Source organism: Notechis scutatus, chromosome 2, assembly GCF_049901735.1.
Source record: "Notechis scutatus isolate UNSWTSFEM ecotype Mainland chromosome 2, rNotScu1.2, whole genome shotgun sequence".
NCBI classification, from domain to species: Eukaryota; Metazoa; Chordata; class Lepidosauria; order Squamata; family Elapidae; genus Notechis; species Notechis scutatus.
Window position 1 is genome coordinate 146,309,306 of NC_142010.1, and position 25,150 is coordinate 146,334,455.

General features: G+C 38.8%; 1 protein-coding gene across 3 annotated transcripts in view; it reads right to left on the minus strand.

Moving 5' to 3' along the window:
• ENDOU (endonuclease, poly(U) specific) overlaps positions 1–24,476 on the minus strand; it is a 32,355-nt gene extending 7,879 nt beyond the window's left edge. Inside the window, exons 1-6 of one of the 3 annotated variants that reach the window (XM_087956537.1) lie at positions 24,340–24,476; positions 10,666–10,800; positions 7,818–7,841; positions 3,189–3,354; positions 1,900–2,102; positions 1,006–1,122 (exon numbers count right to left, since the gene is read on the minus strand). In XM_087956537.1, coding sequence (XP_087812663.1) covers positions 1,006–1,122; positions 1,900–2,102; positions 3,189–3,354; positions 7,818–7,841; positions 10,666–10,800; positions 24,340–24,397 — 703 coding nt within the window. In that variant the 5' untranslated portion in view covers positions 24,398–24,476. Of the gene's footprint in view, positions 1–1,005; positions 1,123–1,899; positions 2,103–3,188; positions 3,379–7,817; positions 7,842–8,463; positions 8,616–10,665; positions 10,801–24,339 lie in introns of those variants that run through there. The other 2 variants (XM_087956538.1, XM_087956539.1) reach the window with 2 other exon arrangements.
• Between the last annotated feature and the right edge of the window lie 674 nt (positions 24,477–25,150).

Consider the following 25,150-nt stretch of genomic DNA (forward strand, 5'->3'; position numbering starts at 1 on the left):
TAAAACATTTGCTAGACCAATACTTGAATACAGCTCATCAGTCTGGAACCCACATTACGTATCTGATATTAGCACAATTGAGAAAGTCCAGAAATATTTCACAAGAAGAGTTCTCCACTCCTCTACTCGTTGTAGAATACCTTATGCCACCAGACTTGAAATTCTAGAACTTGAAAACCTTGAATTACGCCTGTCTTCGGTCTGACTTAAGCATGGTATATAAAATCATACATTGCAATGTCCTACCTGTCAATGAATACTTCAGCTTTAACCATAACAACACAAGAGCACACAACAGATACAAACTCAAAGTAAACCGTACCAAACTTGATTGCAGGAAATACGACTTCAGCAATAGAGTGGTCAATGTCTGGAATACTCTACCCGACTCTGTAGTCTCTTCCCCAAACCCCAAAAACTTTAACCTTAGACTGTCTACTATTGACCTCACCCCTTTCCTAAGAGGTCTGTAGGGGGGCGTGCATAAGCGCACCATTGTGCCTACTGTCCCTGTCCTATTGTTTCTCTTATTCTTGTATTTTTCTTATATGTACCCATTTCATATATTAACAACTATGTATACACTTGTACTTATTATCTTGTAAACAATTGACAAATCAAATAAATAAATAAATAAATAAATAAATGTTGCTTAATGACAGCAGTCCAAGGAATCCCAATTTATGGTTGTTGTAAGCTACCCAGAGTTGCTTACAACAGGCTGCCACATAAAATCTAATAAATAAATAAAGACCTCACATGACTTGCAACTTCCTGCTTCCTTCCATTGACTTTGCTTGTGGGAAGCTGGCAGGGATCAACCTGATTGCAATCACGTGACTATGGGGATGCAGCAACAACCAGAACTTAAGGAACTCATTGTGAGTCTCCCTCATTCAGCACGGTTGTGTTTTTGAGTAGTTGCTGAATGAAAGCTCATAACCCGAGGACTACCTGCAATTAAAATGTATGAAAGAACACTAGCTTTTTTTAAATTAAATCTACCTAGAAAGACATGTTCAAAGCCACTGGAGTCATCATCCTCATCCTTGCCTCTGGAATAAAGGCCAAACCACATCTTTTTAAGATCGTCAACAAACTCTGCTTCTGTGTCATAACGATCTAGGATGGAGATACAGATGGATGGTCAAAAATCATTGATTTCTCATTACATGAAGATTCCACAAAGAATACTCCCATCATCCCAACAACGCTCTGTGGAGCAGAAATATTTTGAAAGAAATCCAAAGTAGACATGTTTGATAGAGATGGGAAGAAGGCTGGGAGAAAAACGTGCTCTTTGAAATGGTTGTCCGCAGCTTTCCCATTCATTCTGAAAATGTCTAATGTGTTTGCTTTAGGAATCATAGGTTATGAGAGTGCTGTGAAACATTTCATATGTTACTTTCCTCAGTCAGAGAACTATTTCTAGGAACTTCAGAGAAAATGAAAGCTTGATCTATTCACGCATATACTCAGCAAAAACAGATACAGCTTCCATGTGATACGTTAAACTGCAAAGGAAGGAATTTGAGAGCAAAGCCAATTTTGCTTTGGAGAAATCAAGGGCTCCCTGTTGCCCTAATTGGCAACAACCCTGGTCAAATTGTAGGTTTTAGTGAATTCTCCAAGATAATAGTATGCAAAGTTCTAGAAAGATATTTAGTTTTGTACCATGTACAGACTATGTCAACTTCTGTTCGCTTAGAGTTTCTTTGGAATGAAATTTGATTAAGGCTGCCTAATGTTTCTTCATGCAACCATACATTCTACAAGGTCCACCTGGGATAATTGCATTGGGATTTTTTCACTGAGCAGAACATTGAGGTTGACCACTTCTATGGTTCTCTGACTCTGTATAAAATAATGTTCATTGTCCCTCAATTACCAAAGACTTACTTTTGCTGTGAAGAAACGTATATAGCTCTTTCATGACCTTAGTCTTCATGATCTCCTGGAGGAAAATGTCCTGTTCCTTCATTTGTTCTTGGGTGAATTTCTCCTCTGTCCCAACACGTGCGTTATAATTATCCAATAGCTTGATGAAGCTGGCATAAGTTGGCCTTGAGAAGAGTTTCTCATGGTTGACATAGCTGAAGAGCCTGCCCAATGAAAAACCATTTGGAGTGAGGCTGGCCTACAGTTTACCACAGGCTCAGGATTCATCCCACACTCCATAACAGATTCGAAGAGGGATTTAATTTATAACCAGTAGCATAGAGCCTCTTGGCTGTTCCTATGTGGGACTGCCAACTTTCCAATTGCAGTATACATAGCTGAGATGGCTTTCCTACCACAGAATTGTGGTGCTGAGAGTCATTCTACCTCCTTCCCTATTTCTGCCAAGCATCCATGGACATATGTCCTTTCAGGATCCATTCCAAGGGGATTGTAGCTAGTCAATATTTTGCCTTAGATGAAAGGCAGAGATAATTGGTTCTTCCTAATCACCTCAGCCTTGTCTGATGTGGATTTTCTAATATAGCAGACCCTGAGTTTGAACCTGGCATTTTTTTTCCACATGAAAAAGCAACATTTTGTCATCAAAATTGGCCTACTACTGTAGTTCCTATGCTCCTGGAATACATTACTATGGTTGAATGAAGGTAAACATCTGATAAGTATAGCTTGGGTATCAAACTCAAGGCCTGGGGGCCGGATCCGGCCCACAGGGTGCTTAGATCTGGCCCATGGTAGCTGCCCTGAAAACAGCAAAGGACCAGCCCGCGATGCCTCTGCCAGTGAAAATGCAGCTTGGTAGGGCTGCATGCACACAGACCCCCTGAGCTCCGTTTTCACTGGCAGAGGATTGCAGAAGGTTGTCGCAGTCGAAACCAGAGCTCAGGAGCCCATTTTTATTGGCAGAGCACTCCGGCCTCCACAGGTGCCCCTCGACCTGAGTAACGTCAAGCTGGTCATACCCACCCCGGCCACGCACGCCTGCCCCCCCCCAGGTCAAGCACAACCCTGATGCGGCCCTCAATGAAATTGAATTTGACACCCCTGAAGTATAGTATATCAATCCATTTATTGATATAGTCATCAATCAATATTTCCAGCTCCCAGTTTAGAAACAAGAATGCTAAATAGTTATTTTTCCATCTCTGGAGTTTTGGTTATCTGTAATTAAGGGTCCACCATTCCAATTAACTATGTTTGCTTTGTAGTTTACATTAGGTTAAACTCACTGGTCTGGGGAATTATCTTCCTGCCCATTTGTTTTGGAAGTAAAGTACTGCTTGTTTAAGACAATGTCAGACTCCTCTGCTCTGTTGTGGTCACTATGGTAAATCTTCTCTGATGCTTCTTGTAGTTCTTCATCAGTTATAGTGTTGTCTCTGTACGAGAAACCTTCTGTTGGAAAAATAATTATTTTAGCTTCAGGTTATTTGAATCAGTCACTTGGAAAAGCTGCTTAGAACAGGCAAAGATGCCATTCATCCAGAATGATTCAAAGATAGCAGTTAAAAAGCTACTGAAGAATTTTAAGTACAATTTGAATAGTTATACAACAAGAGTGTCAAACTCAAGGCCCGTGAGGCTGGCCAGGAAATAGCAAAGGACCAGTCTGGGGTGCCTCTGGCAGCCAAAATGGGCATGGGGGAGCACTTGTACTCCCCATGCCCCATTTTCACCAGCAGGGTGCTACAGGAGGCATCCATCCTCTCCCCCCCCCCGGGTGGCCCACGAAGGGGAACTACAATGTTGATCCATCCCTTCAAGAAATCCAGTTTGACACCCCTGTTATTCAAATATGCGTATTGGGAAAACATAGCTGAAATTATTTCTGATCTTTATCTGTCATTATGCTTTTAACATCGATCTCTGACCATGTTTTATTTTAAAGTGTGAAGATGTTTTAATTTCAGAAGATACATTTCTAAATGTAGTTGTATATTAAAACATGTCACCTATTATCTATGCTTTATTTTTAAATTAAAAAAAAACACAGTACCATAATATTTATATTCTGATTAGCACCCCGTTGTAAGAGATGAAGATACGGAGAGTGCAAAGTTGCAAAAAATTGAATAATGCCCAAAGCAGCACAGTAGCTTTTGGGCAAATGTATTTAGTAACAGTGTATATAGGACAAATTATTTGAGTAACAGTGGTTCAGTTAGCCATTCATGATCATGTTACTCAACACAGAGATTAAGTTATTCAACAGAACAACCTAGAATGTGGATGACTATTTTTTAATGCACACAGTGTGTCTTGTGTGCAAGACCTAATTCTACCAAGGACTCTGTCTTTTTTCCCAAGAAGTCTACTTCTACTTTATCTTTACAGCTATTTAGTGAGCTATTTTAGGCTGAACCACAATAATGAAAGAGACAATTGATCTTCCGGTTTGTCGGCTTCGCGAGCGGCAGGGATTCGCGAAGCTGCGCGATCCCTGCTGCGCTAGCCATTTTTGGGGCTCCGATCCGGACGGAGTCGGAGCTGAGCTGCCCTGCAGGGGCAGTGAAGGTAGGGGGATCCGGAGAGGGGTTTGGTGGTGTTGCAGATCCCCTCCCGGCCGGCAGAACCCCCTTTTCCCAAGACAGTGCAGCGGCGGTCCGTAATGGCCGCCACAAAGAAGCTGGCAGCCGGGTAAGAATGCGCAGGAGGAAGTGGAGAAAGTTTTTCAAAGGAGAAAGTTTTTCTTGGTTCCTAGGACTCTAAGACATATTTAACAAAATTCCTGAAAAGTATGATTTTCTGAATGATACCTTCTAGAAGAGGAAAAAGCGGCAGTTTGGTGGTGCTGAAAGGAAAGCTTACCCTCTTTTCCTACGGAATAAATAAGTGGATATTAAGAAACCTATTTCTTTTAGGTGAAAACTGGCTTTAAGCGATGAGTGGGAAGAGAGAGGACTGAAAAAAAAATTTGTATGCTAAGACTTTGTTGGAGGAGATGCCTTAAGGATTTGAAGACTAAAATATATTGCAATAAGATTTTAAGAAACAGATTTGGACTTTCTTTTTCTATGATTGATACTACCCCAGGAGGAGAAAGTGAGAACTCTGCCTTGGTTTGGACTGATTGATAACTTTGGGACTGTTTTATTTTTTCTTTGGAATATTCTGGTTGTTGTAAGAAGAAAGAAGGGGAAAAGAAAAGATTTATAATGGCTCTTTCTATTGAGGAACTGAGAAAAGATTATGAACAAGCAAAAAAAATGGTAAAGCTGGTTTGAAAGAAGCCTTCCTTTTTTTAGAAATGGCGCTTATTAACTATCAACAAACATTACAACAGATGAAGACAGCAAAACAAGAAGAAGGAGAGGAAGCCATTTTTAATAAATTTCAGAACTCGACCAAGAAAGAAGGAAGAGTGAAAGGAAGAGAAATAAAGGACTTAAGATTTAAAAAAACACTTAAGAAAGGGAAAAATAAGGTGCAAAATCAATATAATGATAATAAACAAAAGGGAAAAGGAACACGACAGAGAAGGGAAGCCAGTAAGGCAGAGGCTAGAAGAAGGGGGGGTAGAAAGGTTTGTTGGGAGAAGAAAGAAAGGGAAAAGGTGGAGAAAAGCTACAAAGTTTTGAAATTAAATGGGAAAAAAGGAATCTTTTTTAGGGATAAAGGATAAAGTATAATTTCTTCAAAAAGATTTTGCAAGGTACATAAGATGATATTGTAGTATTGTATTAGAAATAGAAAACCTAAATGGTTTAAGAGTTGATAAGAGATTAAAATGTTGAAATGTTTAATAATGATTGGTTTTAAAATTTAATAATATGAGGGAGGTTTAGAATATTGAGTTTTAATTAAAGAGTTTAATAAGATTATGGTATTGATGTTATTATAAAATTTCTATTATAGTATTTGTTTTTAATATTTAGATTTATTGTTTAACTATGTATTTAATTACTCTGGATGTACTATTTAGATAGAATGTACCAAGCAAAATCGGATTGGGTATTGGGCGTTATTTTAAAGGTTAATTTGATTAATTTAGGGGAGATAGAAAGGCATCATACTCTGATTAGTGATTTCAGGAGAAACTTTTTTTTTATAAGGAACGAGACAAAGGGACAATAAAGAATGGACAAAAGATACAAATATAATGACTCAAATTAAGATGATTAATTAAGATAGAATTAAGAAGAGTGAAATATGTGGAGAAGTTAATATAGAAGGCTTAGAATGGTAAATAAAATAAGCAATGATATGTAAGATGAGCATGAATATAATTGAAGTCCATGAAGAGAGAGATACCTGGGTCCAAGTTACTTTCCAAAAAGATTTTTTTATGTTTTATGTGTTGTGTGTATATGTTTTTTTTTTGGGGGGAGAATTAATAAAACCTTGCAGAAATATAGAATGAGAATAATGGTAACTAAGTCAGAAAGAAATAGATGAAATAATAATAATGAAATTGAATAAGAGTAAAGAGAAGTAAAGAGAAATTGGATAAGAGGTTTTTGTATGTTTACATGGAAATGGTTTAAAACAGAATTATAGTTTATCTGACTTGTTAAATTTATAATGGAAAAAGGTTTAAACATGTAATGGATAATGATGATTTGTGTGTTTTGAAAATTAATAAAACTTGTTTTTAAAAAATAATAATGAAAGAGACAACCGGCAGCAGTCCTCGTGGGCTTTATGGCTGCAGGAGATTGACATCTGGCTCTTCCTAGTTCTGTTCTTGTACTAGAACCACTAGATTGTAAAGCAGGAAGGAGTTCTGATCACCATGGAGAGCTCCAGGTATTGTTACAGCCACCTGGCAACATCTGAGAACATATTCAAATCCAAGTAGAGTTGACTATGACATTTAATGAATTTCCTCTTATTTCACAGCAAGGTCTACCTAGAACAGTGGTTCCTAAACAGTATATTTGTTCCTATCCTGAGGGTAATGAACGAGTTAGTAATTGTTTGTGAGTCAAGGTTCAAGTTTGGGATTGCTGTTTTTGAAACATTGTATAAAACAACAGCCTGTTTTACTTTGGGATTGGTTTTTGGTGGGTAGAGGGTGTATTCATGGCATTATTTAAAACTGGGAAAAGTTTAAATAGTTTGATAGTAGAAAGAACCAGTCATGTAGAAAGATCCCAAAACTTGGGATTTATGGGTAATGAATTAGAAAAGACTCATAAAGTGGTACTGTATAGAATAAGTACCCCTTGGATTCAAGTTTACATTGGACTTTAGTTTACTGTTCGCTGCAGTTCCTAGCAGTGTCAAAAGATCCAAATGCTTCTGGTTATATATCATTAGAAGGGAAGCATGTTTTAAACCCTTTTTAAAGTGTTGATTTTCCTGCAGTATCCTTAAAATTAAGAGAACCAAGACCATGCAGGCACATGGATGAATTCAGTTTTGTAACTACTAATGTTTGATTGCAATGATAGGCAACGTGTTCCCTTAAAGGTATTTTGAATACAGTTCTTACAAACTCCAGCCTGAGGAGCCAATTGCAAAGAGTAACAGAACTGTCATCCAAAATAACCCCAAAGGAAGTGGTTGTTGCCACTGAGTGTCAGTGGAGAGGAAGTAAAAAAGTTTGTTTTAGCTAGAGGAAATAGAACTGGGGACTGTCTATGTATCATCATTGAAGTAAACAACTGATGGTAAGCTAGCAATTACTATTGATAGAAGCAGCTTCTACTCACTGCAGAAACTACAGTAAGCAAAATGAAGCAACTAAGAGCCTAGAGGAGGTAGGGGATAATTGGCTAGGAATTCCTTCATATTAGGAGCTCCTACCCAATCAGCTCACTCCTGCTCTACTGTCTCCTCAAAAGGTCCATCAAGAGCTCAATGGCTTCAGCACTTTGGCAATTTTCATTTAAAGAAGAGAAGGTGTCAATACTTGCCCTTTTCTTTGTCATCTGTGGTACCTATAAAAGAAGAAAGAAATTTGGTGTGAATCTTCTGGTCACAGAGAAATGTAAAACCTGTCATTTATTTCTACAGATATGGCCTTCTTACCAAAACAGGCAGATGATTGTCAGTGTGGGAGAGACGGCCTCAACTTCCACATATCCGTTTTAGATTTTTGTATATCATCTGCAGGAATATTTCCATACTTTCCAATTTATTGATTCCCAATAGAGAGAGAAGGGCATCCATCAGAGGTGGGATTCAGCAGGTTCTGACCAGTTCTGGAGAACCAGTAGAGGACATTTTAAGTAGTTCGGAGAACCGGCAAGTACCACCTCTGACTGGAGATTTTATAGTATCCTTCCCCTGCCATGCCCACCAAGCCACGCCCACAGAACCGGTAGTAAAAAAAAAATCTGAATCTCACCATTGGCAGGCAGCTTAACTATTTAGGTGCTACCCTTTTGAACTATATATATATTTAAAAAAACCATTTAAATGTTACCTTCAGGTTTTCCCAGGGAGGCTTACAATAGATTGCAATCAGCCAATAAAATCCCAAGCATTTAAAATATAATGTTGTAACATAGTAATTTAAATACATATTGCTAAAAGAATAAACCACATGTGGCCACTCACATCCAAAGCACATAACAACACTATCTTGCAAACCCAGGGTGTTCATTGATTCAAAATCAAAATTGCTTTGCCCGGTAATGAAAAGACCATGAATTGCTAGTTGTTCCTCACTGGGGTCACAGTCCCCGTGACATGTCAATGTCCTGTTTTGCTTTGCATCCTCAAAGGCAACATCTCATTGATTTAGAGATAGATACAACAGGAAGAAAGAAATTTTGCAGCAAGACCAACAATGCTGCTACTGAAAAAGTCCCATGGGAGGAGTGATCTCCTGCGGTCTTCCCTTGGAATTTTTTTTTTAAACAAACTTTGTAGATTATACAACTAAAATGTCAAACAAACACATACACAACGCAGAGGGGAAAAAAGGAAAAAGGAAAAAAAACGATTAAAAAACTAGCAGTTCTATTATCGACACTCTATGGTTCCTTGTTTGTTATCAATATTTGGTGATATATTTACAAATACATCTTATTGCGAATATATAATTACTACCTCTTTTACATTTTACATTGTTTACTAATATATCTTCTATTTTTGTTCTTCCCTTGGAATTTAACTGACGTGGGAGGCATGTACAGAGGCCACATGGCTTGGACTTCTGAGAATATTTTTTTGGGGCAGGGGGAGGGATCTTCCTGGATTGTGAGTCCATCCTGCAAAATAGAGTCTTAAATTGGCAAAAGATGGGACCTGGTTTAAATAGCCTAGTAAATCCCCTTCTTCCATTGGCTTGGATCCACATGCTTTCTTCGGCTGGACACAAACAGCCTGCAGCAACAAGAAGTCACCAATCTCTATTTCAGATTATGTGTCTCTAATTTGACAATACAGTGTTTTATACATGACCTTAACTTTTGAAACAAGGAATGATTATAGAACATTTTATCTTATCTCTTGTTAAATCTACACAAACTTGGAGAATATGGATATCCATGAAAGTCACTTTTTCCATGGGGGGAATTATTTGGTGTGTGTGTTTGTGTGTGTGTGTGTTCAATAGAGCAGGGGTTGCCAACTTTTTGGACCTCAGGGACCACCAAACTCATAATTTTACATCCCAGGGACCACTAGCTGGTTCTGTGGGTATGGCCTAATTTGTGGATGTGGCTTGGTGGTCATGTGACTGGCTGGGCATGGTTTGTATGTAAATATTATAAATATTTATATAAATATTGATTTTTTTATATAAAAAAGAGCAACTTTTACCCAAAATCAGGCAAAGCAGGCAGGCAGATTGAGTTGCTCACAGAATCACAGATTCATTCAGAAATCTATATATCTGCTATTGGCTAGCTTAGTCTGTCACATAAAATTTGCTTGCAAGCAAACTCACAAAATTAACTCACAACACACCATGCATGTAAATATTGAATATATATATATATATATATATATATATATATATATATATATATATATATATATATATATATATATATATATATATATAAATGGCTTCAGTTGTTAGGTAGTATTTTCCACGTCATCATAGTGCTTTAAAGATTGTAGTCCGTTTACAGAAGCCTGATGATGGCAGATGAGCTTCTGATTGAAACGCTACAACTTAAAAGCACCACTACTATGACGTGGGAAAATACCCAACAAAGCTGAAGGCCATACATGTAAGATACCTGAAAACTTAAGAATAATATATATATATATATATATATATATATATATATATATATATGTATATGTATATGTATATGTATATGTATATGTATATGTATATGTATATGTATATGTATATGTATATGTATATGTATATATATATATATATATATATATATATATATATATATATATATATACACACACACACACACACACACACACACACACATATATATACATATACATATACATATATATATATATAAGCAACTTTTATCCAAAATCAGGCAAAGCAGGCAGATTGAGTTGATCAGTCTCTCAAATTTGCTTGCCGTGAGTTTGCACTGAATTTGCTCTATTGAATAGAGGACAGTCTGATGCTAATCCTGGATAATTAAGAAAAGGTAGGTCAGACCTGGTGAGTAGTAAGATAGGAGACAACCAGTATACCAAATCTGTGGCTATATTCAAAAATTTAATACATAGGAAAAAGGCAACATCTAAACTATTTCTATTCTGATCTCAGGACATCTAATATACAGTAGTGACATCCACTTAGTCAAGTTTGATCAGAGAATAGTTTACCTGTTCTGCAGTGGATGTGGTAATCTTCGCAGCAGTTCTGATTTTGTTCACAGTTATCATCACAGTGGCACGCATCTTCCTTGTTATATTTTTCATTACATCGTCCTTTGCAGGAATTCACAGGACCATACAAAGCTGAAAAGTAAAAGTATATTGGGAGAGGCAAAATAATTAGCAGGGCCATGATTAGCAGCAAATGGCAATAAAAAAGATTATCCTGATGCAGTATTTGAGGTCTAATGGAGTATCTCCCTCATCTAGAAGTTGGCTTCAAGAACATTTGGGTTCTGTTCCTTTGAATATTGTCAAAGAAAGTTTCAAAGGTCTCTCAAAATGTATAGAGATTACAACACCCCAATGCTGTGTGGGTGGCATATAGAGAACACTTGATTGAATTGCCTTGCACATTGGTTTTAGGTACCTGCTCAAAATAACGGTGGTGATCTTTAAAACACTAAAGCCTAGAATATATCAAGGACTACTTATTCCTATAAACCAGGGGTATCAAACTCAAGGCCTGTGGGCTGGATCTGGCCCACAATGCTGTTGGATCCAGCCCCCGGGGCCGTTCCGGTCTACCCAATGTGAAGAGGAAAGATCGGGCCAGCCTAGCTTTGGCCCGGTCTACCCAATGCAAAGAGGAAACATTCCAGCAAGTTGGGGAGTGGCGTCAAACTAGCCACGCCCACCCACTTGGCCATGCCCACCCACTAAGCCACACCCAACCAGTCAGCCACACCCACCCTGTCCCCCGAGGTCAACCACAGCCAGATGCAGCCCTCAATGAAATTGAGTTTGACACCCCTGCTATAAACCTATTGTTAGGCATCCAGAAATTATCCATAGTAATCAATCACTCCGAGACAAGCATAATCTCCAACTGATTTATTAGAAACAGCTCTGGTACGTCTATGGAAATTTCCAAAACTGAAACTCATTCCCAGCGTACCTCACAAAGTCCTCCCTATCTCCTCCCACTTACTACACTTCATAAATCACAAGAACCGATTAACTGCAGCTGGAATTTTTTAATGCAACATACTAAATAACCTTGAACTGTTCAACTCCCTCACCCCACTTCACATATTTTCTTGTGGCAGCTGATCTCAGAGCTGACACCTATCCATTTACTGAGATCAATTTCAGAAGCCTTCCTGAAGCCTTTCTGCATCTCAAGCTTTGAATCCCCCTTCCAAGGGAGGTTTCTCTCATTTCCTTAAGAATCATTGGAAGATGGTTCAGATACTTTATCTACCAGGAACTTTTTTCTCATCTTTAATCTCAAGGGTCATGAATTAATTAGGGCATCCGTTGGAACCCTAACACCTATTTTTGTTATCTGAATTCACTTGTTTGGATGGAATCCCTTAGAGCAACAGATAATACATCTCCCTTTTCTGCATGATGACCCTAAAAATATTTGTTGTATTGTTTCTTGATCATTTGAAATATACACGTTTATAAGAAAATTTCTCTCTTTATCCTTCTCTTCCTCTTCTTTGTCTGTCTGTCTGTCTGTCTCTCTTTCTCTCTTTTCTGTTGTATTCTTTTTATCTTAAACAATATACAGAAAGAGATGGCTTACACAGCTGATAACATATCAAATGCATTTCCTCAAAACACAAAGCTTGTACCACACACACACACACACACACACACACAAAGACTTAATAACATTCTCTGGAACTAAGTCAACTTCATCTTCTATTGCCAGTGGCTTACTTCCAAACTAATTGTACCGAGGAAAGCAAACATATAATTCTCAATTTGGATTGGCCGGAGAAGAGATCCCAAACAAGAATAAATAAATAAATAAATAAATGGAAGAGAATACATATAACTGGGGGTTAAACTGTGCAGTCCTTGGTACTTTTTGAGCTTTGTTATTTGCTTGTAGTCATTTCATTACTGAACTAGGCAACAGCATCAGTGCTAGCGAGTGTGGGGTTTGCTCCTTGTTTAGATACAGTAGCTTGTCCTGCTCATGCTAGTGAGAGTGTGGTTTTTTCCTTGTAGTTGGTTAAGATACTGTTTTCTGATTGATTGTCTGGTGTTGTTTGTCTGCTTAGTTGAAACCTCACTCACTAGCACCAGAGGTGGTATTCAGCAGGTTCTGACCAGTTCTGAAGAACCAGTAGCAGAAATTTTTAGTAGTTCAGAAAACCAGCAAATACCCCCTCTGACTGGTCCCGCCCCCATCTATTCTCTGCCTCCCGAGTCCCAGCTGATTGGCTGAGTCTTCTTTTGTTGCCCTGCACAGGAGAACGGAGCTGGAAAGCAGGTTAGTGGGGTGGGGATTTTGCAGTAACATTTCCCCAGGAGTGGGGAGGGAATGGGGATTTTACAGTATCCTTCCCCTGCCATGTCCACCAAGCCACGCCCACAGAACTGGTAGTAAAAAAAATTGAATCCCACCACTGACTAGCATTGATGAGGTTAACTAGTCAGGTAATGAAACAAGCAAGCAAACAATCAAACTCAAAGAACACCAAGGAGGAAAAAAAAGTATTTTCTACATTTTTTCCATGGAGAATTGCTGTGAAAGATTCAAAGCGAAGAAAGCTTTTTAAAAACATTGGGAAAGTCAACTATTTTCTTCTTGCTTTCCTTTCCTCATTTCCCTCCTCACCTCCCTACACATGACACAATTCTACTGCATACATATCACCTACATATCAATCTTCTCATCACTCCTTATCGCTCATCCCCTCCCACTTGTGACTGTATGACTGTAACTTTGTCGCTGGTATACTTACGATTTATATTGACTGTTTCCTAGTATGATTTGATTGCTTATTGTACCCTATGACTACTATTAAGTGTTGTCCTTGATGATTCTCGACTCCTGACGAATGTATCTTTTCTTTTATGTATACTGAGAGTGTTTACACCAAGACAAATTCCCTGTGTGTCCAGTCACACTTGGCCAATAAAGAATTCTATCTATCTATCACTATCACCTTCATGTGTCACAAAATAAACATGTCTCCTATGGAATCAACTTTTTTTTTTTTACATTTTTGAAATAGCATCAGGACCCACGCAGGGACATCTGTACCAAGATTCAGAGACACTCTGACCAAATGAGGGTTATCCGGTAGCTTTTGCGCTTCATGATTGTGGTGACATGTGGATCACAATACATATGTACCCCATACATATGTACTCCTGATCAGTGTACACCTGAGGATGTTATGGCAACGTGACAGGATGCAATTAAAGTTGCTTGTTTCTGAGCCAGATTTGTTTAACTTGTACACATTTTAATGTTGTATTTTATATTTTATTTTGTAGAGTATGCCTTATTTTAATTGTGATGCTTCTGACACGAATCAATCAATCTGTACCCAGGACCATCGTTCTTCATTATAACATCCAGCTACAGAGTACTCTGACAAATCTTAGATCTTAATAAATATTTTTTCCTGGATATTTTAATTAAATTATACTCAAATGATTTTTTTAAAGTTAAAGCAGAAGGTAATTCATTTTAAATATTCATTTTTGTGGCTGTTGCATATTTGTCTTGTTACAATGAGACATGACCATACTGTTTGATGTATTTATTTACTCCTGTGTATTTTGCACCTACAGACCCTACCAGTCAGTGGTGAGATTCAAAATTTTTTACTACCGGTTCTGTGAGAATGACTTGATGGGTGTGGCAGGGGAAGGATACTGTAAAATCTCTAGTCCAAGGTGGTATTTACCGGTTCTCTGAACTACTCAAAAAAATGGGGGGGGGGGGATTGGCGGCTGTTGGTGGTGATTTATATCCCTTGATACAATATGGAGGCTAATCAGAGGATGCGGGAAACTGCATGCATCCGCAGAGGCCTTATGCCTTCTATCTGGATTGTAACCATCCTATTGGTAATCAGTATTGTCCTTAACTCCATGTACTTGTATAAGATGTTAGTGGCCGAGAAGGGTGTTACTAACAAGGAAATACCCCTAGATAAAGATGCAGTTGAAGAATGGTACTCACCAGATCCCGATGACCTAGGGGAAGGAAATATACCTGGCTTAGGGACTGGAGAACCACATGACTTAGAGGAGGACCAGGATAGGGGAAGAGATACCCGGCCATGTGACATGTGCTTTATGGTTCTCCCCACGGGCAGACATTTTACCTATAGTGTGACCCGGTTCCCTAATTGTCCTTCCACTAATCTCCCTCAGTGTGAGCATGAAGGAACCGGATATTGGCAGTGCATGTACAATAACACTATAAGATATCATCTCTTACGCACCCCATGGGTCCCGATTAGACATGTCCATATATCACGCCACACAGGAAATAGAGGAAAGCCACCTATTGGAAGGTTACCCAAGGGACAAAGTCCAGATTCATGTACCCAGTGTCTAACCACCGAAGGGGCTCTGCGAGCCAGGATTGAGAAGCCAGACTCATGCACTCATTTCCATTTACCCTCCTGTGCATATGGTCAAAGGCAACGAAAGGCATATAAAAGGTGCAATGGAACAGAGGGAGTCTTATGTTACAAGGACGATCTCCCACCTACCTTTCACATAAAAAGTGAAAGGCAAGCTGAAAGATCAAGTGCTCCAGCTACTAAAAAACCCTTATGCCCCAACAATTGCACGGTGTGCATCAAATCTGTGCTTAAAGGGAGAACGGTCACTACAACTTTGGTGTACCATACCCATTAAAGGTGTCAGGGAAAAGTAACTCCTTGTTGTTATAAAGGAACTTGGTACTCTATATGTGACCAAATGGCAGAGTGACCCCAGGATTAATCCAGCCCAAACATGGTTGGTAGCTAGAAGCCAAGGCTCAAGTAGTGGCCCAATTATATCCCAGACTCAGATATTGTCAGCCACAAGTCCAGGAACCATTTCATTCGATATCTGTTAGGTGGCCCAGTGGCCTACTTCATGAGCGTCTTCCCTTTCATGGCACAGGATGTATACACGATCTGATATTTACATTTGCCCTTACAAATATCCAACAGGAACTGGGAAATGGGACTGTAGCAACACCGATGAGAGATTTGGTCCCACTTGGGATTGTGTTGCATGGGCAACGTATGCCTCAAATAAAGGCAAGGGAACTTTTCTCCAGATAACAAGGGTACCAGCACTCACAAATTGCCTGCCATACCAGTGTAATTATGTCAACATTACTTTACCAAACCCTCTGCAATGGATCTCCGGATATGGGTCTATCATGGGCATCAGACTGTGGGCCCAGGGCACAGACCCGGGACATATTATACATTTGTCTTTAGAAACTGAATACCATCCTACTAGGAATTATACTAGGTATTTCTCTGAATTTTGGAAGGAGGTGGACATCGAGTTTCAGCTATCCCAGCAGGCCCGAAATCTGTTTCTGGAATTGGCCTCTACTATAGCCCATAGTCTAAATGTCACCAGCTGCTATGTCTGGGGGGGAACAAAAATGGTGGATCAATGGCCATGGGAAGCACAGGAATGGAATTATTCAATTATCTATAATGTCACTGCCATACCCCGACATCAGCCTCAGTCCAGATGGGAGCTAGCAACACCCATTGTGGCCAAATGGTGTTTGGCCAATTCGCAGGGGGAAGGACCATCGGTGGGGGACACAGATTGTCTAGAGGTACAAGAATGGAACCAAACTACTAACTCATGGCATTATTGGCCTAATAGCACAAACCAATTCTGGGCAAATGTCTCCTTAGAGAACATCACTGCAGCCCCTCCAGGTGTACATTGGATTTGTGGTGTGATAACTTATAGCACTCTACCCTTGGGATGGAAAGGAACATGTACCTTAGGTATAATAAACCCTGCCTTCTCTATGTTACCCTTTAATCAACCACAAGTAGTGAGGGCAGATCATTGGAAGGGCCATCAACTTAAGGCGGATTATAAGATAGGGGACTGGAGTGATGAAGAATGGCCCCGTGAACAGGTCATTCAGTATTATTACCTAGCCACTTGGGCCTCTGATGGAAGCTATGGATACCGCACTCATATGCTAAACCGAATTATCTGGTTGCAGGCAGTAGTAGAACTTATTGCAAATGAAACAGCTCAATCTCTACGCACAATAGCAATCCAGCAGAAGAAGTTTGGAGATGCAATATACCAAAATTGTCTTGCCTTAGATTTTCTCCTGGCCACAGAAAGAGGGGTATGTGCAAAATTCAACTTTACTAATTGTTGCCTGGAATTCGACGATATTGGTGAAATCATTGAACAAAGTGCTAGACGTATAGAAAACCTTACACATGTCCCCGTCCACAAATGGAAGGGTTTCGAATTTGGTGAAATATTCGGATCATGGTTTCCTAAACTAACCGGCCTCTAGGCTATAGTCGCACTCATTAGCATGATAGCGGCTGGATGTGTCATTTTACCATGTATTCTCCCCATCTTTGCACGTGTGATCTCCAATAGTCTCTCTATGCTTGTAGAAAAGAAGGCTGCGGATCAAGCTAAGCCGAGGCTATGAACTGCATAAAAGTAACACCTCGGGAATAGCCCGGGGTTCAGAGTCTGTCATGTTAATGCTCTGAACTTTTTGCACAAATAATCCTGTGTTCTCCAACCCTTCGTGTCCTTAATTGGAAGCAGGATCTGCTGCAACACCACTACTGGTTGTCCAGAACTGGTCAGAACCTGCTGAATACCACGTCTGCTACCAGTGGTACTGGCTTCCAATGTCCATGGGATCAAAATTCCTAAACATTATGGCCTTATTCCTTTCTCCTGCCCAAGTAATTCAGATAATTTAATCAACATAGAACACACACACACATCCACACACACCTTTCTGAGTCTAAAACCATGAGACTATTTCACCACGAAAGCACACTTTTTTCATTATAGTACAGAAATGCCAGACTAATGATTCACTCTTCGTTGCATTGTTTGTTCTGATCTACCAGTGCTTTTACCCAAATCCAAGAAATCACACATGAGCTTCACAGCAGACAAAGAAAACTAAATTTACACGAATATCTTCAAATTTGTTGACAAGTAAGTCTCTTTTATTTTGCTATTCTTTATAGCAGAGCTTGGGCCAGGCCTTGGTGGGCATTGTGTTATTTGCAATAATATTATATATAATATAATACTGTAATATATAATATTATTTATTATTTGTAAAGATAATAATCTTGGACTCTGCCTAATGGAATTCTGCACTTGTTGTTGTTACCTTTAATTTCATAAAGCAGGCAGGGAGCATTTAAATAGTTTTACTTGCCATCCCACAGCCTACCTTCATGCATGTCCTCACTTGTTCTGTAAACCATATTATTTTCTCTAGGACAACTAGTTATAAAGGTAAAAAATATTATCTCAAATAAGGCAGTTAATGACATGGAATTGCATTTGGCATAACGTGTTTGCGAAAAAGGAGAAAAATTTTCCTGCTGTCAGTGGAATTTCTAAAATCTGTTCAGAACATGATTCATTTTGAAGAGCAACCGAAGAAATTGGACTATGAATGGTTATGTGGGAGGGAGAAATACAGGTAGTCCTCGACTTACTACAATTGAGACCAAAAATTTCTGTTGCTAAGTGAGACAGTTGTTAAGTGAATCACTGCAGTTGTTGAGCTAGTAACCTGGTTGTTAAGTAAATCAGGCTTCCCCATGGACTTTTGATTATCAGAAGACAAAAGGTGATCACATGATTCTGGGACACTGCAACCGTCATAAATATGAAACAGTTGTCAGGCCTCTGAATTTGGATTACGTGACGGTAGGAATGTTGCAATGGTCATAAATGTGAAAAGCGCAGTCATAAGTCACTTTTTCCAATGCTGTTGTAACTTCAAATGGTCACTGAATGAACTGTTGTAAGTTGAGGACTACCTGTATTACAGTTCAAATGAAAGTCCAAATAGTTTTGAACTGGAGTTTGTGTTCATCCATGCAACATATTGAACCTGGTTAAAAATTAACCCATTTGGAAGAGTGGCAGAATAGATTGAATCAGAGGTGGGTATTCAGCAGGATCTGACCAGTTCTGGAGAACTTGTAGCAGAATTTTTGAGTAGTTCAGAGAACCGGCAAATACCACCCCTGACTGGAGATTTTATAATATCCTTCTCTTGCCATGCCCACCAAGCCACGCCCACAGAGCCGGTAGTAAAAAAAAATTGAATCCCACCACTGGATTGAATCATGATGAACCAAATAAACCTGTTCACGTAAGACACTAAGAGGTTTACATTCTCTATGGTTCTCCACAATGTAACCTGATTAGATGCATTGCATGAATACAGAGCCCCTGCACCTGTCCTCTTTCTGACTGAATGCATACTTTTTTTATTTGTTAGATTTACCTCCTGCCACCTTTCCTCTAGAAGCATTGCATAGACTTCCTTTTTTCCATTTCCCCCCACAATGACCCTACATGATGGACTGAACTAACAATTTGTCAGTTTTCATGGATGAGCGTGGGCTTGAACCTGGGATTTCCCAATCCTAGTCCAAAATTGTAGCCCCTAAATCCTACTGGATGTCTGGCCATAAGGATGCCTAATTTGATGATGGTGAAAATACATTAACCTAACTACACTGAAAAGTAAGTCCTCTTTTATTGCCTTCAGCTCTCTTACAAAATAATGATCTTCAAGCTACGCTCTTTGTATTCATTTAATGCATTACCTGCAGATGTTGAATATTATATGATATATAATATTAAACTCCTCCCATTGTCTCCCCTCATATTTTGAAAAGTTAATTTGAAAGCCCAACCTTAGAGCTGTTAATTTCGATTCTAAGAATTGGGAAAAAAAAAAAAAGAAATGTGATTTATGGTCTCCCCCCCCCCCCCCTCAATCTTTTCAACCTATGAGGTGTTCACTTCTTGTTATCATCGCTTTGATGGTGATTCATATTTCACAATCAACATTAAACACTTAGCAATCGGTTGTCAGATCGACATGAAGCAGAATGATGAAAGAAGCACGTGTGCACTGCAGCGACTATGATGATCTATTAAGTGCTTCTCTTGCACAACTTGGCCAAGTGTCAAGGGTCATAAAAGCCAAGTGTCATTAAGCCATAAAAGTGTTTTTGAAGTTCCAAACTGTGAGTGAGAGAGAAGATGGTTTATGTCAGACTATGCTCTTGGGACATCTCACCCAGATTACATCTTCCTGTTGGATATAGTTTCTACCAGGACTATGTTATCCTTCCTACATAAGGAATTGATGATATTAATCAACCTTATCTGACCTAGAAAACTAAGCAGCTTGGTTAGAGTTTAGATCTAGAAAATCCCAAGGCATTCTGTTCTCTTCCGTTCCATTCCAATATTCTATTCTGTTCTGTTCTGTAGCTGCCCATCTCAACAATTAACCATGTTCACCATGTGTGCTTAGGTTTAAGTCCAATAAAGATATTTGGGACTTCTTTAGAGAAAGGATATGAAATATTCCATCATAATACATATCCTGAAACATATCTGTTTTTATGATACCTTAGTTCAGGATTTCCTAAATTGTGTAACATTATTCCCCTTGGTAAGTACAGACTATGTATCTGAATGGTCTAACATATGGCAACTCCAAATCTCAACAAATAAATGCTCTGTCTTACATATTGGTAAAAAAATCAGAAAATAAAATACAAACTGAATAGTCAAGATCTTGTTGATGACCCAAGCTCTGTAAAGGACCTGGGAATACTCACCTCTAATGATCTAAGTGCTAGAGCTCACTGCAACTACATAGCCAAAAGGCATTAAGAGTTGTTAACCTAATCCTACGTTGCTTTTTCTCTGGTAATATCTCACTACTAACCAGAGCATACAAAACATTTGCTAGACCAATACTCGAATACAGTTCATCAGTCTGGAATCCTTATCACGTATGTGATATTAACACAATTGAGAAAGTCCAGAAGTATTTCACAAGAAGAGTTCTCCACTCTTCTACCCGTTATAGAATACCTTACGCCACCAGACTCAAATTTAAAACTAGAAAACCTCGAATTACGCCGTCTTCGGTCCGACTTAAGCATGGTATATAAAATCATACATTGCAATGTCCTACCTGTCAATGAATACTTCAGCTTTAACCATAACAACACAAGAGCACACAACAGATACAAACTCAAAGTAAACCGCACCAAACTTGATTGCAGGAAATATGACTTCAGCAATAGAGTGGTCAATGTCTGGAATACTCTACCTGACTCTGTAGTCTCTTCCCAAACCCCAAAAACTTTAACCTTAGACTGTCTACTATTGACCTCACCCCTTTCCTAAGAGGTCTGTAGGGGCGTGCATAAGCGCACCAACGTGCCTACCGTCCCTGTCCTATTGTTTCTCTTATTCTTTTATTTTTCTTATATGTACCCATTTCATATATTCACAACTATGTATACACTTGTACTTATTATCTTGTAAACAATTGACAAATCAAATAAATAAATAAAATAAATAGAAAGAGTCCAGGGGAGATGTGAACAGTCTTTTACCCATTTGTTGCAATAAATCCACCTTTCCCAAACTTTCATTTATTGCTTTCATTGTTCATTTGTGTACATTTCCATGTTTTGATTTTTAGGGAAAGTGTGTACATTAAAACTACAGTAAAGCCAGCTTGGTGACTTTGGGTCATTCATTTTTTCTTACCCAACCTACTTCCCAGGGTTGTTGTTGATATAAGGAAAATAGGAGGAGGGAAGGAGTATTAGATATATTCACCACCTTGAGTTATGTACTGTATAAAATAATAAAGATGAAATAAAAAATTAATTAATTAAAGAGAAGTGGGATGACAAACATTTAGGAGCTTCCTTCTTACATCTGCTGTCTATCTACCCAGCCTTCATTATCTGTATGTTATCTCCTGCTTTCTTAAATGTTCCATGTTTCTCTAACTTGTGTTCATTTTGATACTAAATAAAGTTTTTAAATGAAAAATCTCAGAACTGTTGCCTCTGCTGGAAAATTAAAAAAAAAAAAATCACCAAAGACAGCATTGGCAAAGCATCCCAAAAAAGTGTGAGATGGAGGACAATTTAAATGTTTCCAGCTAAGTAAAATTTACTTCTTGAAGCAAATACCACACCCTGCTGCCCTAGGCAGCTATTTTTCTACTTTTCCCAAGCTCTTCTTCCAGGTTTCTAGCATCTCTGTGTCACAATGAGCTTTTGAGGTTCATAAACACTTTAATAGGTGATCTGTCCATTATCAAAATGGATAGAAATTGCAATATGGAAAGTAACCAGAGGTGGTATTCAGCAGGTTCTGACCAGTTCTGGAGAACTGGTAGCGAAAATTTTGAGTAGTTTGGAGAACTGGCAAATACCACCTCTGACTGGAGATTTTACAGTATCCTTCCCCTGCCACGCCCACCAAGCCACGCCCAAGTAAAAAAAATTGAATCCCACCACTGAAAGCAACCCCAGTAAAATCCCAATCAGACATGCCTGTTGAGCTGGTTCCAATGTAGTATGCCAGAAGAAACTTGATACATCTGTATTTCTTGCTTTGCATCCAAAGACTCGTTGGACTCCTCTTTACTCATAGTTTCTCATTGCTGCCATGCTTCCACCCACACCAGCTACTTTGATTTCCACCCTGTTTCAGCTTGAAGGTAGAAAAGGCTATGAAATTGTTGCTTGAAAATGCCATCTGACTCAGCCTAATTCACTGAAGACTAATAAGGAAGATGCACTGATTTGTAGGCACAACTGTGGCTTTCTGTGAGCATTCACATGCTGTTTTTCTTAGTGTTAATCTAACATCCTAGGAGAACTTTTTATCACTGCATTGATCAATAATCATTTCTTCAAGGAATAGCCTAGCCCTCTTACCTAACATGTGATTGCTATGACTACATCTTTGAGCTTAGGGCGTGTCAAATTTTTCAGCTTTCAATTTCCAAACATTAGGGGTGCTCAAAAGTTGTGACATGCCTTGAGGATTATAGAGATATTTTGGTTACTTTAATATAATTTAGATGTGCTTGGTCAGTAATTACATAAATATCACAACTTTTTTACATTTCGTTTGTTTCATTTGAAATGGGCAATCATGTTTCCTACCCATTCCAACAGTATAATTCTCAAAAAATAATAGCTGATTTTTTAAAATGTCTGTTGAGTTCTGCAATATGCTACCAAAAGCCAAGATGTTAATGATCAGAAAAGAAATCAAACATTTAGTATCAAAAGCTTGCTTGAAAAAGTGTGTGTATGTGTGAGAGGGAGTATTTTATTCTTCCTCCCATCTAAAATGCATTCTGGATTGTTCCAGTTTGAGGCAATTCTGATTGTTATCCTATTGTCCAATATTGTTATATGTTAGTGTTGTCTGGATAGTTATACTATACAGTCCTCAATTTACAACTGTTTGTTTAAGGATGGCTTGAAGTTACCACAGAAAAAGTGACCCATCCTCCTAATTATGACCATTGCCCCACAATCGTGTGGTTGCAATTGAGGTGCTTGGCAATCAGCTCACATTTATGGTTGCAGAGTCTTGTGGTCATGTGATCACAACATTCCCAGATGGCTTCCGAAAAGCAAATCAGTTGGGGAAGCTGGATCCCCTTAACAACTATGTAAATTCACTTAATACCATGATAAAAATGATCATAACATTGGTTCCAATCATGTGACGCCTCCCACAACAACCACATCACTTGATGCAACAAAAATGTTATAAAAATGTAACAAACCCAATGGAAACAACAAGGGAGCAAATTCCAAGTGTGACAGATTAAGGGAATGATATACAGATAAGGGAATGATATGTAGATATTACTATCTACAATGAGGGCTCTTCTCCAGCAAGCTATGGCTGTAGTAAGAGAACCGGTATCAGGTTCATAGGTAAAGTGGCAATATATAAATAAAAGAAATAATTTTAAAAGGTGGAAATTACAACCCAGCATATACTGTGTGTGTAGGTGGTGTGTGTGTACATGTGTGTGTATGTGTATGTTTGTAACCAAAGCAACAGGTTTGTGGAATCCTTATTGCTCCCTGAGCTTGGTTGTTTGCCTGCAAATGTTTCTTTGGTCTCTGTTAGGTGTTGATGAGCCACTGTACATAAACAGAGTGCACACATCACTCCCTTCTAGCACTGAAGATGTTACCTAATTGGGTAATGAAACACCTGCAAGAAAATAACCAAGCCAAGAGAGTAGCAAGGACCCAACAGTTCAACCCTGAGCTACAAATATTCTCTTCTACTAACTTGATTGAGTTACAGCAAGGTTGTATTAATCAAGCGGGAGAAATGTTCTTTCTTCTAGGTCCACTGACTTGATGACTACAAGAGCATGTTGACATTAATGTATATAGTGAATCTTTCCTATTACTCAACATCAGTTTCCTATCACTCAACGCAATCATTCATTACAAAATCAGTACAGGTGTGGCTTTTTGACCATGTCTTAAAATATGTAAAAACTCAACTAACATGCATGTATACCTGATCTAAAGCTTTTTTTTAATTTGCTTTCTTCCTTTCCTCCACAATAAAGCCTAGTGATCACTGCCTATACATAACTGACTTCAGCTTTATTCCCATATGTGATTACAAAGAATGGCAACTTAAATATTTCTTAAGGTTTGAAATTCCCTTAGCAAGTTCTTTCTCAGTACCTTAAAGAATCAGACCATGAAACCACCACCTCTGGTTGCAATTCTTCTAAACAATGAGAGGTCTATTTACAAGTCAACTTACATCCAGATGCTAGATTGGAAATCACTACTGGCAGGAGGAGAAATGCCCAACTCTTCATTTTCGCCACAGCCCATATGCTGAGTCTCCAAGAGGTACAGAAAACAGACTCAACCAACTTCAGCCAGTTGTCATTGTGACATCAGTATATATTACCTGGGTGGTTCATGTGGAGACAAACTAGGAGGAGCTTGAGGTTCAAAGATAGATAGCACAGCATCCCACAAGGAAGGAAGAGGCGTGTCCACCAATATCAACCCTTGCCATAGGCATGAGTCTATGTGTTCTAGTCTGATATAAATCAAATTAATCCAAGCAGGAAATTCCTGTTTGCAGCTACTGTGACACACGCATCTGCCCATAAGACAAAAAGTGTGCTGAGATACAGCTATTTGTAGTGAATTCATTTGGGAAGGCCTTTATCTGTGTAGGATGCCCATTAGCACCTTCAAAGCATGATGCTAAAATGATAGCATCACTAAGAAGTTGATCCAGGTCAGTCTCATCTCTCAAATCTCAAATCTCACCTCTCAGACATAAAATTTGCAGCATGAGACAAGCTACATACTTTCAGCCACGAATCTTCATATCCATTGGCAACGTATGAGGATTCCGCAAATACCACCGGGATCCTTAGAGTCAGAGAAGAAGACTTTCAAAGACCAGCTGCCTTACAGATAGTAAATCCCCGCATGGATGGGGAGGATTGGCCAAGATCTTTTTAAATTTTAACATTCTATGATTCTATATGCAGATTAGTAGCAGCCAATGGTATAGTTCATAGCACGCACATAAAAGGGAAGAGGAAGAGGAG